The sequence below is a fragment of the Chlamydotis macqueenii genome, chromosome 5, assembly GCF_036417535.1.
Source record: "Chlamydotis macqueenii isolate bChlMac1 chromosome 5, bChlMac1.mat, whole genome shotgun sequence".
NCBI classification, from domain to species: domain Eukaryota; kingdom Metazoa; phylum Chordata; class Aves; order Otidiformes; family Otididae; genus Chlamydotis; species Chlamydotis macqueenii.
This window is the reverse complement of record NC_141560.1, coordinates 169,731-187,573: the sequence shown is the minus strand read 5'-3', so window position 1 is coordinate 187,573 and position 17,843 is coordinate 169,731. Positions and strand designations below refer to the sequence as shown.

Genomic DNA, 17,843 nt, shown 5'->3' with positions numbered 1-17,843 from the left:
GGGGCCGGGGGCGGTCCGGGAGAGGGCGGGGCGGGGCCGGGGGCGGTCCGGGAGAGGGCGGGGCGGGGCCGGGGGCGGTCCGGGGGAGGGCGGGCCCGGAGCAGGGGGGGGTCCGGGAGAGGGCGGGGCGGTCCCGGGGGCGGCCCGGGAGAGGGCGGGGAGGTGCCGGGGGCGGTCCGGGAGAGGGCGGGCCCGGGGCCGAGGGCGGTCCGGGAGAGGGCGGGCCCGGGGCCGGGGGCGGTCCGGGAGAGGGCGGGGAGGTGCCGGGGGCGGTCCGGGAGAGGGCGGGCCAGGGGCCGAGGGCGGTCCGGGAGAGGGCGGGCCCGGGGCCGGGGGCGGTCCGGGAGAGGGCGGGCCCGGGGTCGGGGGCGGTCCGGGAGAGGGCGGGGCGGGGCCGGGGGCGGTCCGGGATGGGGCGGGTCCGGGGGCAGTCCGGGAGAGGCCGGGCACGGGTCCGGGGGCGGTCCGGGAGAGGGCGGGGCGGGGCCGGGGGCGGTCGGGGAGAGGGCGGGCCCGGGGCCGTGGCCGGGGGCGGTCCGGGAGAGGGCGGGGCGGGGGCGGGGGCGGTCCGGGAGAGGGCGGGGCGGGGCCGGGGGCGGTCCGGGAGAGGGCGGGCCCGGGGCACGGGGCGGTCCGGGAGAGGGCGGGGCGGGCCCGGGGGCGGTCCGGGAGAGGGCGGGGCGGGGCCGGGGGCGGTCCGGGAGAGGGCGGGCACGCGGCAGGGGGCGGTCCGGGAGAGGGCGGGCCCGGGGCCGGGGGCGGTCCGGGAGAGGGCGGGCCCGGGGCAGGGGGCGGTCCGGGAGAGGGCGGGCCCGGGGCAGGGGGCGGTCCGGGAGAGGGCGGGCCCGGGGCCGTGGCCGGGGGCGGTCCGGTAGAGGGCGGGGCGGGGCCGGGGGCGGTCCGGGAGAGGGCGGGCCCGGGGCCGGGGGCGGTCCGGGAGAGGGCGGGGCGGGGCCGGGGGCGGTCCGGGGAGGGCGGGCCCGGGGCAGGGGGCGGTCCGGGAGAGGGCGGGGCGGGCCCGGGGGCGGTCCGGGAGAGGGCGGGGAGGTGCCGGGGGCGGTCCGGGAAGGGGCGGGCACGGGGCCGGGGGCGGTCCGGGAGAGGGCGGGCCCGGGGCAGGGGGCGGTCCGGGAGAGGGCGGGCCCGGGGTCGGGGGCGGTCCGGGAGAGGGCGGGGCGGGGCCGGGGGCGGTCCGGGTAGGGCGGGCCCGGGGCAGGGGGCGGTCCGGGAGAGGGCGGGGCGGGCCCGGGGGCGGTCCGGGAGAGGGCGGGGAGGTGCCGGGGGCGGTCCGGGAGAGGGCGGGCCCGGGGCAGGTGGCGGTCCGGGAGAGGGCGGGCCCGGGGCCGTGGCCGGGGGCGGTCCGGGAGAGGGCGGGCCCGGGGCAGGGGGCGGTCCGGGAGAGGGCGGGCACGGGGCCGGGGGCGGTCCGGGAGAGGGCGGGCACGCGGCAGGGGGCGGTCCGGGAGAGGGCGGGCCCGGGGCCGGGGGCGGTCCGGGAGAGGGCGGGCCCTGGGCAGGGGGCGGTCCGGGAGAGGGCGGGCCCGGGGCCGGGGGCGGTCCGGGAGAGGGCGGGCCCGGGGCCGGGGGCGGTCCGGGAGAGGGCGGGCCCGGGGCCGGGGGCGGTCCGGGAGAGGGCGGGCCCGGGGCCGTGGCCGGGGGCGGTCCGGGAGAGGGCGGGGCGGGCCCGGGGGCGGTCCGGGAGAGGGCGGGGCGGGCCCGGGGGCGGTCCGGGAGAGGGCGGGGAGGGGCCGGGGGCGGTCCGGGAGGGGGCGGGGCCGGGGCCGGGGGCGGTCCGGGAGAGGGCGGACATGGGGCCGGGGGCGGTCCGGGAGAGGGCGGGCCCGGGGCCGTGGCCGGGGGCGGTCCGGGAGAGGGCGGGGCGGGGCCGGGGGCGGTCCGGGAGAGGGCGGGCCCGGGGCCGGGGGCGGTCCGGGAGAGGGCGGGGCGGGGCCGGGGGCGGTCCGGGAGGGGGCGGGGCCGGGGCCGGGGCGGGCCGGGAGAGGGCGGGCCCGGGGCCGTGGCCGGGGGCGGTCCGGGAGGGGGCGGGGCCGGGGGCGGTCCGGAAGAGGGCGGGCCCGGGGCAGGGGGCGGTCCGGGAGAGGGCGGGGCGGGCCCGGGGGCGGTCCGGGAGGGGGCGGGGCCGGGGGCGGTCCGGGAGAGGGCGGGCCCGGGGCGGGGGCGGTCCGGGAGAGGGCGGGCCCGGGGCCGTGGCCGGGGGCGGTCCGGGAGAGGGCGGGGCGGGGCCGGGGGCGGTCCGGGAGAGGGCGGGCCCGGGGCCGGGGGCGGTCCGGGAGAGGGCGGGGCGGGGCCGGGGGCGGTCCGGGAGAGGGCGGGCCCGGGGCCGGGGGCGGTCCGGGAGAGGGCGGGCCCGGGGCCGGGGGCGGTCCGGGAGAGGGCGGGCCCGGGGCCGTGGCCGGGGGCGGTCCGGTAGAGGGCGGGGCGGGGCCGGGGGCGGTCCGGGAGGGGGCGGGGCCGGGGCCGGGGCGGGCCGGGAGAGGGCGGGCCCGGGGCCGGGGGCGGGGGCGGTCCGGGAGGGGGCGGGGCCGGGGGCGGTCCGGAAGAGGGCGGGCCCGGGGCAGGGGGCGGTCCGGGAGAGGGCGGACCCGGGGCCGTGGCCGGGGGCGGTCCGGGAGAGGGCGGGGCGGGCCCGGGGGCGGTCCGGGAGAGGGCGGGGCGGGGCCGGGGGCGGTCCGGGAGGGGGCGGGGCCGCGGCCGGGGGCGGTCCGGGAGAGGGCGGGGAGGGGCCGGGGGCGGTCCGGGAGGGGGCGGGGCCGGGGCCGGGGCGGGCCGGGAGAGGGCGGGGCCGGGGGCGGTCCGGAAGAGGGCGGGCCCGGGGCAGGGGGCGGTCCGGGAGAGGGCGGGGCGGGCCCGGGGGCGGTCCGGGAGGGGGCGGGGGCGGGGGCGGTCCGGGAGAGGGCGGGCCCGGGGCCGGGGGCGGTCCGGGAGAGGGCGGGCCCGGGGCAGGGGGCGGTCCGGGAGAGGGCGGGCCCGGGGCAGGGGGCGGTCCGGGAGAGGGCGGGCCCGGGGCCGGGGGCGGTCCGGGAGAGGGCGGGCCCGGGGCAGGGGGCGGTCCGGGAGAGGGCGGGCCCGGGTCCGGGGGCGGTCCGGGAGAGGGCGGGCCCGGGGTCGGGGGCGGTCCAGGAGAGGGCGGGCCCGGGGCCGTGGCCGGGGGCGGTCCGGGAGAGGGCGGGGCGGGGCCGGGGGCGGTCCGGGAGAGGGCGGGCCGGGGTCCGGGGGCGGTCCGGGAGAGGGCGGGCCCGGGGTCGGGGGCGGTCCGGGAGAGGGCGGGCCCGGGGCCGTGGCCGGGGGCGGTCCGGGAGAGGGCGGGGAGGGGCCGGGGGCTGTCCGGGAGGGGGCGTGGCCGGGGCCGGGGGCGGTCCGGGAGAGGGCGGGCCCGGGGCCGTGGCCGGGGGCGGTCCGGGAGAGGGCGGGGCGGGGCCGGGGGCGGTCCGGGAGAGGGCGGGGAGGGGCCGGGGGCGGTCCGGGAGGGGGCGGGGCCGGGGCCGGGGCGGGCCTGGAGAGGGCGGGGCCGGGGGCGGTCCGGGAGAGTGCGGGCCCGGGGCAGGGGGCGGTCCGGGAGAGGGCGGGCCCGGGGCAGGGGGCGGTCCGGGAGAGGGCGGGGCGGGGCCGGGGGCGGTCCGGGAGAGGGCGGGCCCGGGGCCGGGGGCGGTCCGGGAGAGGTCGGGCCCGGGGCCGGGGGCGGTCCGGGAGAGGGCGGGGCGGTCCCGGGGGCGGTCCGGGAGAGGGCGGGGAGGTGCCGGGGGCGGTCCGGGAGGGGGAGGGCCCGGGGCAGGGGGCGGTCCGGGAGAGGGCGGGGAGGTGCCGGGGGCGGTCCGGGAGAGGGCGGGCCCGGGGCCGGGGGCGGTCCGGGAGAGGGCGGGCCCGGGTCCGGGGGCGGTCCGGGAGAGGGCGGGCCCGGGGTCGGGGGCGGTCCGGGAGAGTGCGGGCCCGGGGCCGTGGCCGGGGGCGGTCCGGGAGAGGGCGGGGCGGGGCCGGGGGCGGTCCGGGAGAGGGCGGGCCCGGGGCCGGGGGCGGTCCGGGAGAGGGCGGGGCGGGGCCGGGGGCGGTCCGGGAGAGGGCGGGGCGGGGCCGGGGGCGGTCCGGGAGGGGGAGGGCCCGGGGCAGGGGGCGGTCCGGGAGAGGGCGGGGCGGGGCAGGGGGCGGTCCGGGAGAGGGCGGGCCCGGGGCCGGGGGCGGTCCGGGAGAGGGCGGGGCGGGGGCGGTCCGGGAGAGGGCGGGGCGGAGCCGGGGGCGGTCCGGGAGTGGGCGGGGCGGGGCCGGGGGCGGTCCGGGAGAGGGCGGGCCCGGGGGCGATGCGGCAGCGCGGTCCCAGAGGGGCGGTGGCGGGGTCGGCTTCTGGGTGCCTTCCCCTTCCGGGTCGTGGGGCAGCTGCAGCCGCGCCGGGGCGGGTGAGGGGCTGCGGGCGCGGCGGGTCTCGGGTGGGGTGTCCCCTGGTTGGGGCGTCCGCGGGCGGGGCTGGGCTCTGCCCTCCCGGGAAAAGCGGCCTCAGGCCGAGCGCTGCCCCGGGGTCCTCGGGGGGTTTTGGGGCCGAGCCCGTGTCCGGCCGCGGGGAAGCAGGGGCAGCCCCGTCCCGTCCCCGGTTGCTCCCCGCGGGGCCGGGCAGCCTCTGCCGCTCTCTTTTTTGCCTCCTCTTTTCCCAGTGTCGCCTTCTGCGTCACGTGAGGCAAATCCCGCGTGGCTGACTGCACGTGCTGCCCAGGGGGTCACACGCGTGTGGGGCTGGGGGAGCGGGGAGAAACACTTGTGAGCTCGGGCACCACAGATGCTCCCCATCAAACTCGTGGAAAAGGCAAATTTGCTGCCGGTGCGGAAAAGCTGGTGGAAACTGCAGTTAAGAGAGCATGCGCCTCATTTCTGAATTGGCCCGTTGGTAGTTACGAATGTTTTCCTTTCAGGTAAAGGAATGAACTTTCATCTGCTGTAAGAGCTGCCCGTTACCTGCTTTAGGGACAAGTGCTCTCTCCTGTTGTTTCACACTGATGTTATGGGCAAGTTGGAAATAGCCTTTTATTTTTATATGCAGAACTCGGTTTTTAGTAATATTGGTGTCAGTGTGGTTAATTTTTGAGCAGCTAGGTGCCAGTAGGAATGTGATGAATGAAACATGATGGACACTGATATTTGAACCTGATTTTTATTTGGATTTTATCTTTTATGGCATGTTGTCCTGTGGCTCAATCCACATTGTATTCAGTGGAGTCTTCATTTTAGGACTTTTAAGTAAAAAAAAATCTTGTCCTTCCAAAAAAGGACTGCTTATTCTTAGGACTGAGGTGTAGACTTGGAGAGTCGCTTGAGTACATCATCAGAATTAAAGCCAAATTTCAGTTAATGTTGCTGCTGTTTGTCTTCACTTTCATCAATTTCCCCACCACTCCCTCGTGGTTGGGAGCGTTGAATCATTGTTTTCTTCCTCAAGGAGAAACTGTGTTTAAAAGTTAGTTTCCTTACAAACTTATAAGTAAGTTGGTAAAATGGAGTTATGATTATTAAAACCACAAAAATAATGCCAGTCTTACAGATCTGGACTATTTGTGAACATGTATTAATTGCATGCAAATGTCATCGAGATACAGGACATCTGGACTTCATGCTCTGACAAGACAATGTGCCGAGACAGAGATGAGCTCGAAAAGAAAAAAAAAAGATACAATGTCATGATTTCTGGTTTGTTGTTTTGTTTTTTGTTTTTTTTTTTCTTTTTTTTTGTATGTGATGTGGTTTGGTGTGGAGTTTTGGGTTGTTTTGTTGTGGTGTTTTTTTGTTTGTTTGTTTGGTTGGTTTTTTTTTTGACTGCAATGTAGACTGGTGCCAGTGTGCAGAGCTCTTTGCTGCTGCTTCTCTTTTTTAATTTTTGTTTGGATAATTTTAGAAGAGCAATTAAGTTACTTGGCTGTGTAAAAGTGCTGGTAATACCAGCAGCAACTCTCCTGGGCAGTGCAGCCGGCCAGATGCCCCTCCTAATTACGCAACACACAAAAAAACTCCTAGTCAAGTAGCAGCTGTGTATTTCAGAGACTGATAACTTAATTGTATCAGTTCACAGCTCCGTGTGTTAAATTAATGCGAAAGGAACATCACATGCTTTTCTAAGTACAAGCATTTAAATTGGATTTATGTAAACATAAACACATCTTTTTAGCATAAAGTGAATTAATTAGATATGTTATTTATTTTTCATTTTACTCTTTAGAGTTTTACGCTTTACTTGTGGCTTTATTGACCAAGCAAACCAGATGTGCAGCAGCAGCGCAAGGGCTGCCGTAGCGGATCCATGAGCGTCGATGCTGCTGCGGGTACACCCTTGTCCTGCAGCCTGGCAGGGGTGAGGCTCTGCAGCGGTGATGTAAGGAAGGGGGGAGGCGTTTTCCAGCACCAGCAAGAGTTGTTACTGTTATGATATGAATGTGTTCAAAATCATCTCAATTATTCTTAATACTGGTTTTAAGCATTCAAATCGCTCTAGCTTTTAAAGATGTGTTGTGTTTTGAGCTGATCTGTTTACGTAGAATCCTCCTTTAGCTCAACTGCTGTCCTATCCCTTGTTCTGACTGAATTCCTCTACTTTCTTCTGTGCTATTTTTTTTTTTAACCTGCTGAAATACAATTTGGGATTTTTGTTTTTCAGGTGTCTGGTTGTCAGCGTCTCATGGTGCTCGGTAGATCCCCCCAGCCCAGGTTTGCCTGCCAGTCATTCAGCGTACTGAGGGTGAGGGCCCAGCCCTACGTCCGGAGGCTCCCAACTCTCTCTTCAGCGAGCGCCCCGCGGGTGCAGCAGCAAGGGCTGGCTGCTGAGGAGAGCCCGGGGCCAACAGGGGCCAGGGGCAGTTGGTGGCCTGGGGAGCCTGTCCCGGCACGGGGGCTGAGGGCAAGGGTTGCAGAGCAGAGCCTGAGCGAGAGACGTGGCACCTACAGGGCGAGCGGTCTGCGCTTACTGTGTCTGTCATAGTAACTCTAAGCAGATATTATCTGTCATCTAAGTAGAGATGATGCGTAAGTGTCAATAGATAACAAAGTCTAAATAGGTATCATTGTAAGTAGCCATCAAAGTCTAAATAGAGAGGTCTAAAAAGGTATTGGAGTGCTATGGTACAGAAGTCTAAATAGATACTAGCCTGAATAGATGCGTAAGTGTAAATGTATGGAAGTGTAAATATACAAGTCTAAATGGATATTATATATAAAGTGTAAATAGATAATATATATGAAACGTGTGTAAATAGATACACGTGTGTCTGTGCTATGTAAGGTTTTTAAAATGGAAAGAAACCCTATTTGCAGAGAAGATTTAAAAACTTGCTCCCTCCCATCTCTATTGAAGAGAGAAAAATGCTTTCAAAAGCTGCCCCTTCTCCTTTTCCTGTCTCGATTTGGGGCCAGTGCCCCAAGAAGGGGATTTTCGCCTGCAGGGCCGTGCGTGCAGAGTAGGAGCTGCCAATGCAGCACAAACATAACCCAAAACTCTGAATCTGGGTCTGCAATGCGGGGGGAACCCAATTAACATCAGTTTGAGGGGGAAAAAATATCCTAATTTGAGGCTCGCAGGAAAGCCAGATCAGCCTGGATTTGTGCAGCTAGAAAGCACCCCCTCATATCCCCCCCACTTTCGTGCACAAAACCAAAAGCAAAAATTGCCAAATTTTATGTTGTGGAATAGTGCCCAAAAACCCCAGCATTGAATATTTTGGCAAAACGCCGAAACCACAGATTTTAATATTATGGGAAAGCAAAAAGAAAAATGCCGCCTCAATTTGGGGACAATGTGGGGTGAAAGGCTGGCAGATGGAGGGACAGTCCTGGGGATTACCCTGCGTGGATTACCTGGTCTGTCTGAGTCAGTTACCTGGAGTGGATTATCGGTTGCGGGTCATCCCAGGTGAGTTGTGTCCGCTGTGGATTATTCCAAGCGGACCCCCGGTGTAGGTCATCCCCACACATGTCCCCTCATGCACCTTTCTACCCACACCCCCCTCATCCATCCCCGTCCGTCCCCAGCTCGTGTCCGTCCCTCCTGCCCCTTCTGTGTCTCTGCACCCTCCCAAATGCTTTCTGCTGAAATGTTCCCCTGTGATTGGTCCCCCCCGTGCCCCCTGCCCTCCTGTCTTGTGCCCTCACTCCCCCCTCCACCCCTGCTCTGCCTCCCCGTATTTGACCCTGCCCCCCGTAACCCCTCTGCCTGCAGACCCTGGGGTGATGCCTGCCCCCCACCACCCCCAAACTGAAACCTCCCACCTGCTTTCCTGCACCTCACTCCATCTCAGTTGTTTTAAATGATAATTTGCAATTGTTTTCAGTTTTATCACTTCTCTTTCTGGGCATTTATTGTTCTCTCCTTTCCTCACAAGGGGTATTGGTGGTGGTTTCTTTCTTCTTAATTGTTAAACTGTTTTCATCTCAACCCACGAGTTTCCTCACTTTCACCCTTCTCATTCTCTCCCCCTCCCGCGGGGACGCTTTTTGGTACAGAGGCCACAAATGTCACTGCCCAGGCTGCGCGGGGGGAAAGGGGCAGCCGTGCCCCGGTAAGGGGTGACCGGCTGCGGACGGCGCGAACGGGAGGGAGGAACCGGCCGTGGCTCGTCCGGCTGAACACCCAGGACCGGAGCGGTAGGGGGCTGCTGCCACCTGGTGACCGAAAGCGGGTACTGCAGCTCGGAGTCGCGCATGCGCAGTGCTCTGCCATTCTCCGGGCAGGCACAGATGCCCGAACAGGCATGCTCGGGAGCCGAGCCCCTGCCGCGCACGCGTGTTGCTCTGCCATTCTCCTGGTAAGGCACAGATGCCCTACAGTGCATGCGTGGGTGATGCACACAGACCGCACATGCCCGGTTAAAAGCGTGGGGCCGTGCATGCAGAGGTGTCACCATCTAGCTGCGCATGCGCATTGCCCTGCCCTTCTTCTGGCAACTTCAGCTAGCCTAGTGCGCATGCTCGGGTGCCGGGCCCCGGTGGCGCATGCGCATTGCTCTGCCCTTTTCCTGGCAGGCACTGTCTTCGGACTGCGCATGCGAGCATGCAGGTCCACTCTCGCGCATGCGCAGATGTCAGCCTTCCTCGCGCATGCGCTGTGCCCGGGAGCAGCATGGCGGTGTGCGGCCGACGGGTCCCGGCAGCGGTGACGGGTGAGTACCGAGGGCACCCGTGAGGTGAGCGAGCCCCTTTCGTGGCTGCAGCGCTGTCTCCTGCCCGCCCGGGGAGCCTCAAGCCGCCCGCTCGGAGCCGAGCCGGGCGAGGGCAGCCCCGGGGAGTGACCCGAGAGCAGAGAGAAGGGAAGAGGGCCAGGAGGGGATCCCCCCTCCCGGGCGGAGACGCCGGGCACCTCCCCAGCTCGCCAGAGCTCCCCCCGAGCCTCCCCCGGCCCCGTGCAGCTGCCCGCCGCTCCGGCGCGTCCCCTGAAGCCTGTCCCGTAGCACCGGGCCACGCCCTGCCCTGAAGGCTGCGAGGGGGGACCTCAGTGTATCTGGAGAATCCCCTGCGGCAGCAGGCGCTCCGGCCAGGGGCCGCGTGCGGTAATAACGGTCGCTGCTTCTTCTTTCCCTCTCCCAGAGGCCGTGTCGAGGCCGTGGCTGTCCGTTCCTCCCCTGGGAATGCTGTTGACTGCACTCGCCTCAGGCTTGTGTGGGCTGTCTCTGCCCGGCCGCGCTCTCCTTGCGGTGCGGGAGCGAAAATGAACGGATGGAGCGCTTACTGCCTGTGGAGAGGAGCTGCTGCAGCTGAAGCTGGAGAGGTCACAGAAAGGTAAAGAAGAAGAAACCAAAGGCCAGCAAGCCAGCAGCTGCCTCCCGCTGCAGGCGAGAGAGAGCCTAGCCTGCCTCTCCGGGTGAGGAAGGATCCCTCTTTGTACTCTTCAGCAGGCCAGACCGCCAGTGCGCACTGCACAGTCTGTACGTGGAACCTGAAGCACGGTACGGCCACATAGCGCGTGAGTGAGCGTGGCTACGTGTCTAGGAAGCTTTTTGTCTAAGAGCTGTAAGACACCCAGGTATTCTCTTAGGTGGAGGACAGCCAAGTGGCCGGAGTTACAGAAGAGGAGAGAAGCAGAAAGCAGCATCTGACCTGTCAGATTCTCCCAGCAGTGCCGGGAGTGAGAGCTGTGGTGAGTCCCCGGCCCCTGGGGCTCTGCCTCCTCTCTTGTGTGTCCGTGTCCTTCCCTGCCGCTCCCGTGACCCCTACCTTTCCCAAGCTGCTGTGATTTCTTGTTGTTATTGTTTCCTTCTACCTCTCCTCTTCTCTCTGTTCTTGTATGCTCTTCCCCCTTTCTCTCTCCCTTTAAATCTCTTGTTCTACCACTTCCTTTTGTTTTGTATCCCTGCACTTTTGTTCTGCTCCCTTTCCTTCCTTTGTTTGTCCTCTGTCTCTGTCCTGCAGCCCATTGCTGTTTTTGCCTTTTCCATCTGTTTGTCCTGATCTGCATCTGTCTTCTCCCCCCAACTAATTTCTCCAGCCTGTTTTCTGGCCTGCTTTTCTTTGTGCCTCTGCATGCCTGCCCTGTGCCTCTGCCTTCCTATCTCTCTCTTTCTTTTCTTATCTTTCTTTCTCTATCTCTTTGTCTTGCGTACTGTCACTGTTTTTTTTTTTTTCTGTTCTGTATCTCACTGTCTGTGACCTCCTCTGTGCCCCTGGGCATGTTTGCAGCCCCTGGGTGCAGAGCTGATGGCTGAGGACAGGCACAGGGAAGGGGGTGATGTGCTGTGGGGCTTGGGCAAGGGCCCCTGCTCCTGATGGGCTCCAGCTGGGGCTGGAGGTGGGGCCAGTGAGGCTGAGGGTGGGCCTGGCCCTGGCCCTGCTGTATGAGGGGCCTCCAGCTGTAAAGGGGGCTGCCTGGGCATGGCTGCTGGAGGGGACTGAGGAGTGAATCACAGGCAGGTGCCTCCAGCAAGGAGTGGTTGGTCCATCTGAGCCCTCCCTGACAGAGCAGACACCAGGACGCAGTGCCAGGAACTCCGTGCCTCTGTCGGCCATGTGTGCGAGCCACCACGTTCTGCTACGTTTGTCATTCAGCCCTGTCCAGAACGTAGCTGTGGTAGAAGTTAGATAGCATGCATGGTCTTGCTAGAAATGAAGCCTGGAGCATTTGTTTTCTTGTAGGAAGCTAAAGCAGGTAGTTTTTGATAATGTTGTTATTGCATGTAATGACATACTTTCCTAGTTAGCTTGGTATGACACCTATTTTTTTCTGCCTACACCCCAGAAAAAGTAAGTTGAGCTTTGCGTCTCTCAGCATCTGAAGCACCACGAGCGGCAGTTGCAGCATTGGACTTCTTGGGAATGAGTGGAGCCGGTGAGCAGAGCACTGCGGCGCTTTTGAGGAGGAGAGTGCCACAGAAGAGACTGGTGGTAAGTGGTGTGATGTTGAAGGGCGGTGCTGTTTGGTAGGTTTTATTTTTGGGTTTTTTTTTTTTTAGAGGAGGAGCTGGGTGAGGAAGCGCCATCTTAGTTAGCATGGGGTTGTTCTTTTGAGGATGGAATCTGATTCCTGGCCGTTTGAGAGCTAAGTTGAGGGACCACAGCCGAGGAGGGAACAAGGTTGAAAACTGCAGGGAGGGTGTAGTAAATTGATGGGAGGAAGAGGGCTCCCTGGGAACAGTCTCTCTCGGGAAGGTGAAGGGGGAGACGGTGCTGCAAAATACTCTGTCCTTCACGTGGTTTTAGTCCTGAGAAACCTCGCCCCAAAAGGAAGAGTTAGATTCCTGCCTAGCTTTAAACTAAGGGGTTTTTCCCTCTCTCTGCTGAATGTCTGCTGCCAGCGTTTCACCGTGGTCGCCCTTTCCTTGGCCGTGAAAGTACGAGATGGATGGAAAGGAGCCGTAGCGGTCTGCAAGTACAAGGTACGTCTATGATGCGTGACTGCATTTTTCCTAAGGGACTTGCCGCATGGATTTTAGAGTGAATGTTAAGGATGGGGCGATTTTCGTTCTGTAGTCTTTTAACTAAATATTCAGACACAGGAAAAATCAAATGAGGTGTGGTCTGGAGCATGGTCTGGCCATGGGAAAAAAATATTGTGGACAAGGAAAAAAAAAAAGCCACTCAATTTGGGGAAAGTTGGTGTGACCCAGTGGGAGACGGAGGGGTTCTCGCTGGGGATTACGCAGTGTGGGTCCATTGTCCGGTGTGGGTCATCTCGTGCAGGTTATGCCGGGTGAGTTACGTGCTGTGGATTGTCCTGCGTGGACTCCCTGCTATAGGTCATCCTTATGCACCTTTCTTCCCACACGTACCCCTTGTCCTTGCGTGTCCGTCTCTCCCTCGTATCCGTCCCCACTGTCCCGCTCTGTGTTTCTCAGCCCTCCTGACGCGTGGATCAAACTCTACAACTCGGAGAGAGTTATAAAGCAGGCATGTTTATTTGGCACCGGGTGCGTGGGGGATTGCTTCTCCAAAAGCACGCACACTGACAGCACATTTTACCAAAAATGTATCTGGTGCAGGTACACACATTCCTAGGATTGCACAATACAGACATACATGTGCATAAGCGAGGCGGGGTTATTAAAAAACCACTTGCGTTAGCATTTCAGATCTGTCTCTGGCGGTCGTTTACTTCTTCAGGGGTCTGATCTTCCTCTAGATGAACTTCAGTCATTCACCCATGCTCTCCTTTCACTTGGGGATTTCAGCAGTTTCTGAACGACTCCTGTTATCATGTCCTTTGCTTGACATATTAGTCTTTGACTGAATACCAGTTTCTTGACAAGTACCAGTCCCTGATAAGCTTAAGTGAGTTTCAAGGCAAAGAGGATTGTTAGGCATTGTCTAGCAGACAGTTAGTCTCCTAAATCAAGCAGTATGCAGACAGTCAGTCTTCTAAATCAAGCAATATTTAGCAGACAGTTAATTCCCTGTATCACTTGCAAATGCTTTTCACGAAAACAAGCCCTCCCCCCCCCCCCCCCCCGTGTGAGGTTTTCCTCCCTTGTGAGTTTTTTTTCCCCTGTGTTTTGCCCGTTGCGTGCCCTGCGCTCTGGTTTTGTGTCCCCCATTCCCACTGCTCCAGCCCTGTTCGACGCCCCCCTTTTTGGCGCTGCCTCCCCATGACCCCTCTGCCTCAGGATCCTCGGGGTGCTGCCTGTGTTTCCCAACTTACCCAGTGCCCCCACCCCCAACTTTTATGGAGATTGTTTCCATTCTGAAATGAAAACACTCTAAATGTTTTCATTTGAAACGTACAAGTGTGTTCATTTGTATCAGTTGCATGTCTTGGGTTTTCTTTTGCTGTATTTTTCTTTTGTTCCGCTTTTCCTTACCAGTGGTGGTTGTTTTTCTTTTCCTTAATATTAAACTGTTTTTATCTCAAGTCACAAGAGTTGTCACGTTGACCTTTCTGAGTCTCTCCCCATCCCACAGGGTCGGGGGCAGTGAGCGAGCACAGTTGCTGGCTGCGGTTAAACTGCGGCACAAGGTCAGCTGCAAGCCCTGCCTGGCTGATGCTTTAGGCTGTCGATGTCATTCCTAGTGTCTTGACAGTTTGTCTTTGTTCTTTGTCGTTGCTTTTTAGTGCCTTTTCCTCTGCTGTTTTGGGCAGCAGTGGTTGTGGAGCCGCTCCAGGTAGCCACTCTCTCAAGGGCAAGGGGGGTGGCAAAGCCGCAAGCTGGTGCGCAGTCCGGTCGGACGAAGGCAGCCACCTGTCACTGTGGATCGGTATTCCGGAAGACGTAACTGAAGGCCGTCTGACCGGCAGCTGCCTCCCACTGCGTGCAAGAGACAGCCTGCCTCTCTGGGTGAGGAAGATCCCGTTTTGAAGGCCGCAGCAGGCTAGATCGCCAAAGAGCGCCGCAGGGTCTGTACACATAATTTAAAAAGGGGGCACGGTCAAGTACTGGGTGAGCGAGGCTACGTTTCTAGGGAGCTTTGTCTCATAAGAGCTGTAACGCATCCCCCTCTTTTCTTAGGTCTGGGACAGACAAGCAACTGGAGTGACAGAAGAGGAAGGGAAGAGCGGAGAAAGAAGGGTCTGAACTGGCAAACTCTCCCTGGAGCGCTGAGAGTTGTGGCGAGTCCTGGGCCCTCGGGGCCCCTTCTCCCCTCCTCTCCATCTCAGGGCCTCCTTGGCCCTCCCCCAGCTGCCTCTCTTTCCCTTTTTCTTTCTCACGCTGCTGTGATTTTTCTTGGCTTCCCTGTATCTCTCATCTTTTTCCATTTTTCTGTTTTTCTCCGTCTTTCTCTTTCCCCTTCTCTCTCTTCTTGTACTGCTCCCTTTCTTTTTCTATCTGGGCTCTTGTTCTCCTCACTGTCCTTCCTTTTCCCCACTGTTTTTAACTTGTATTTCCCTTTGTGCTGGTCTGCATCCTTCTCTTTTTTTTTTCTTTGCAGTTTCTCTGGTCTGTTTTCTGGCATTTGTTTCCTCCCTGTGCCTGTACGTGCTGCTCTGAGTCCCTGCCTTCCTGTCTCTCTCGTTTCTTCCCTTTCTTGCTTTATCCTTTGTCTTGCTTGGTGTTGCTGTTTTTCTTCCATTCTGCCTCTCACTCCGTCCTGTTCATCTCTTGCTGTCTCTGGGCCTTCATGCTGTTCCCTGGCCTGTTTTATTAAGTTGATGTGCCTTTGTAGCCCTTTCAAGATGTAAGTTTCTCCAACCCTTGTGCTTCTCATGAGTACACAGTCTCTCTCTTTTTGTTTTGTCTGTCAGTCTGTCTTGTGCCCTGTCTTGTTGTTTCTCGCTATGTTCCTTTGTCCCGATCCTTGCTTGTATTCATGTTCTTCTCTGTCCTCCTGATAATCTAAGGTTGATGGTTTTTTCCCATCTCCATCCTGCTGCTGCTGTTTCTTTTCTCTGCCATCTCCCTGTCCCTCTTTCTGTCTCTTTTCCTTGGTCAGTGCTTTTTTCCCCTTTTTTGTCCACATCTCACTCCTATTTTTTCCTGGTTTTTCCTGTTGCCCTGCTTCCTCCCACTTTATTTTCTGTTTTTCTCTCTCTGTCCCGTTTGCTCTCCTGTCTTTTCTAACTGTATTCGCCTGTTCAGCTGGATGTCTCTTCTTTCCTTTCTTTTTCCCTCACTATCTTTTTTTTTTCTTGGTCTTTCTCTCTCAGTGCTCATGACAATTGATTTTCTTCCTCCAGAGCTGTCCTGCTCTCTGTTCCTTTATTCTCTCTCTGTCATTCTGTGCTGCTCCCCATGGTTGTTTTTTAATTTCGCCGTCTCGGTCCTGCAGGCCATCGCTTTTTTATTTTGCTTCCATTCCCGTGCCCTGCTTTCTGTCTTTGTTTCTCTTTGCCTTTGTTCAGCCTCCCAGCATTTTTTCCTTTCCCATTCCATCTCTCTGTCCTGCTCCCTATCCCTCTTGCTGTCCCAAATCTGGGTTTGTTTACCCAGTGCGCAGTACGCCAGGCTTACGCACAGAACAGAGGTATTTATTTCTGTAATTTCTGCACAGCGATGGGTGCTAGGGGCTAAATCCACAAAGCTAGCCCACCTGCTTGTAATGCTCAGTTTAAATTCTACATTCTCTGTCTTGCAGCTGCACGCTATTTGATTGTTTCCCCTCCATCTCTCTCTGCCTGCGGCTCCCTATCTGTCTTGTAAGCTGTCACTGTTATTTTTTTTTTGTTTCTCCATGTCATTCTGTCTAGCTTCCCAGTCCCCGTTTTTTAATTCTTCCCTCTTCCCTGTAGGCCGGTCCTGTTCCTATTATTTCACATTGTGTTCTGCCTGGTCCTCTGTCCGTATTTATCCATTGCTCCCTCTCTGCCCTGTGGCCTGTCGCACTTGCCCTTTTAATTTCTGCCTCTCTCTCTGTCCAGCTCCCAGTCTCTGGTTTTCCATTTCCTCCCTCTGTGCCCTTTAGCCTGTCGCTTTTCTCCTTTATCCAGCTTGCTGTCTCTGGCTCCCCGATGCACCTGATTTTCAATTCCGCCCCTGTTCTTTCTGTATGCATTGCTGTACTGTTTGTTCTCCAGCTCTCTCTTTTTTTCAGGCTCCTTGTCCCTATTTCTTAATTCTTCCCTCTCTGCCCTCTAAGCATGCAGCTGTATGATTTGTTTTGTGTTGTCCCCTTGCTGTCACCTCTTCTGTCCAACCTTTGATGTCCTGGCTTCCTGTCCCTGTTGTTTCACTGTTGTTTCAGTCCTCCCTCTCTGCCCTGTTCTTGTTATGGCTTTAGCTTTCTCCATCTCTCTTGGTCTGGCTTCCTGCACCTAGTTGTCTTTACCTCCCTGTCGTACTGCCCAGCTCAGGTTTTTCCTGCATCTCCATCCTGCTCCCCATCCTTCTTTGCTGGTCTCTGTCCCGCTCCCTCTCCCTCTTTCTGCTGCCTCTTTTCCTCTCTCTCTCCGCTGCTTCTTTGCCCACCTCTGTCAGGCTCCCTGTCCTTCTCTGTCCCCATCCTTCTCTCGCTATCCTGTTTCCTGCCTCGTGCTTTCTCGCTACGCCCCTCTGTCTTGCAAGCTGCCTCTCTTCTCTTCTCTTGTAGTGTTCCGTGCCCTGCTCTTTGTTTTTGGCAGCCTCCAAGTCTGCTCAGCAGCCCGGCGCTCCAGGACACAGCCGACCCACCGTACGTTCCCTGCCGAACCAACGAGCGTGGCTCCTGGAATGACTTGGCAGTCGTTCCAGGGACACGGGGAGGGGATCGGAGGCTGCAAGCTCCAGAGCAGACTCGCTGCTCGGACTTATGTGCGTGACTGAATAAACACTCGCTGTCTCCTTTGACTTCATGGCTGCGTTTCTGCTCCCTTTGCCCGGGGCCAGGGGAGGTGAGGAGCCGAGGAGAGGAGGTGATGCAGTGTGGGGGTCAGGCGATGGCCCCCAGTTCCTGCCGGGCTCCAGCTGTGGGCCGGGGCTGGAGGAGCCCCAGGTGCGGGCAGTGAGGGTGGTGGAGACGGCCCCTCCCTGTAAAGGGGTGGGTGCTGCTGGAGGGGCTGGTGCTGCCCTGCCCCGGGTGGCCGTGGAGGGGCCAGTGCGAGCCACGGGGGGAGTGGAGCGGTCGCCGAGCGCCGCCGGGCTGCGGCTGCACCTGCAGTGATGGAGAAGGTGAGCGGGAGCCGGAGCGACGGGTCCCGGGAAAAGCCGGGAGGAGTGCGGCCGTGCCTGCGGGGAGGGGGGGGCGCCGACCCAGCCGGCGGGGTCTGTGTCGGGTGCAGCAAGTGGCGGGGGAGTGGGGGTGCCGCGGCGCGCTGGAATCAGCGGCGGGGGCTGCCTGCAGCTGCTCTGGGGAGCCTGAGGCTGCGGTGGGCGGAGGGGGAACGGTGTCCCCGCAAGGAAGGCTGCTTTCCGCGGCATGCTGGGAGGTGTAGTCCCGGGGTACAGGGCTTGCGGTCGGCCGTGACGGCTCCGCAGAGCATGCCGGGAGGCGTAGTCTTTCCGTACTCGGCTGCCGGGCGCACGTGCTGTGTTTGCCAGTGCAGTTTTTGCTGCCGAGCCACTGCATCGCTCTCGGCGTGGTCCTTGCTACTCCCGCGGGCCCCGGTGTATTTTTGTTCCCCGTTTCGTGTGGTTTTCTGCGGGCTTTCAGGCGCCCGAATAACGATAAACCAGCTCGGACGCTGCGCATGCGGAGCGTGGCGCTCCGCCGTGCTCAGTGCTGCCGCCTGGCGAAGCAAACCCGGTACTGCAGGTGAGCCGCGCAGGCGCCGCCGTGCTGCTCGGCGATGCGGTGCTGCGGTGCGGTGCCGCCGCGCTCGTTGCTGCCTCCCGGTAAGGAAACGCCGCTGCCGCCCCACGGGCGCGCTGCCGGCAGGCGCTCGGCGCGCAAAGCGCGGAACTGCAGCGCCGGCCCCGCACAGGGACAGAGCAGCCGGCAGCGCGGTGTGCGGGGGGCGCTGCCCGGGGGCGGGTGGGGGCCAGGCCAGCAGTGAGGTGAGGGACCCCCTTTGGCCGGTGCGGGGCTGT

General features: G+C 61.8%; 1 protein-coding gene across 13 annotated transcripts; it reads left to right on the top strand.

The window, feature by feature from the left end:
* The first annotated feature begins 9,049 nt into the window (after positions 1-9,049).
* LOC147600412 (uncharacterized) lies at positions 9,050-14,008 on the top strand. 13 transcript variants are annotated; one of them, XM_086748780.1, is made up of 9 exons: positions 9,050-9,143; positions 9,568-9,759; positions 9,873-9,926; positions 10,016-10,117; positions 11,213-11,302; positions 11,769-11,849; positions 13,369-13,423; positions 13,520-13,742; positions 13,914-14,008. In XM_086748780.1, the coding sequence occupies exons 5-9, from the start codon at positions 11,290-11,292 to the stop codon at positions 13,977-13,979; spliced, it is 438 nt and encodes a 145-aa protein (XP_086604906.1). In that variant the 5' UTR covers positions 9,050-9,143; positions 9,568-9,759; positions 9,873-9,926; positions 10,016-10,117; positions 11,213-11,289; the 3' UTR covers positions 13,980-14,008. The 13 variants fall into 13 exon arrangements, 12 of the variants coding, with proteins under 12 accessions (XP_086604906.1, XP_086604904.1, XP_086604908.1 ...); XM_086748778.1 differs by lacking the exon at positions 9,873-9,926; XM_086748782.1 differs by having other exon boundaries at positions 9,568-9,926; positions 11,243-11,358.
* The last annotated feature ends 3,835 nt before the right edge of the window (positions 14,009-17,843 follow it).

Bases quoted from the DNA above. Each gene is read 5' to 3' on its own strand.
- LOC147600412 (XM_086748776.1), top strand. From the start codon at position 9,082: ATGCGCTGTGCCCGGGAGCAGCATGGCGGTGTGCGGCCGACGGGTCCC. The intron at 9,760-13,519 runs GTAAAGAAGAAG...GTTGCTTTTTAG, and splicing joins GCTGGAGAGGTCACAGAAAG to TGCCTTTTCCTCTGCTGTTT. The intron at 13,743-13,913 runs GTGAGGAAGATC...CTCTTTTCTTAG, and splicing joins GAGACAGCCTGCCTCTCTGG to GTCTGGGACAGACAAGCAAC.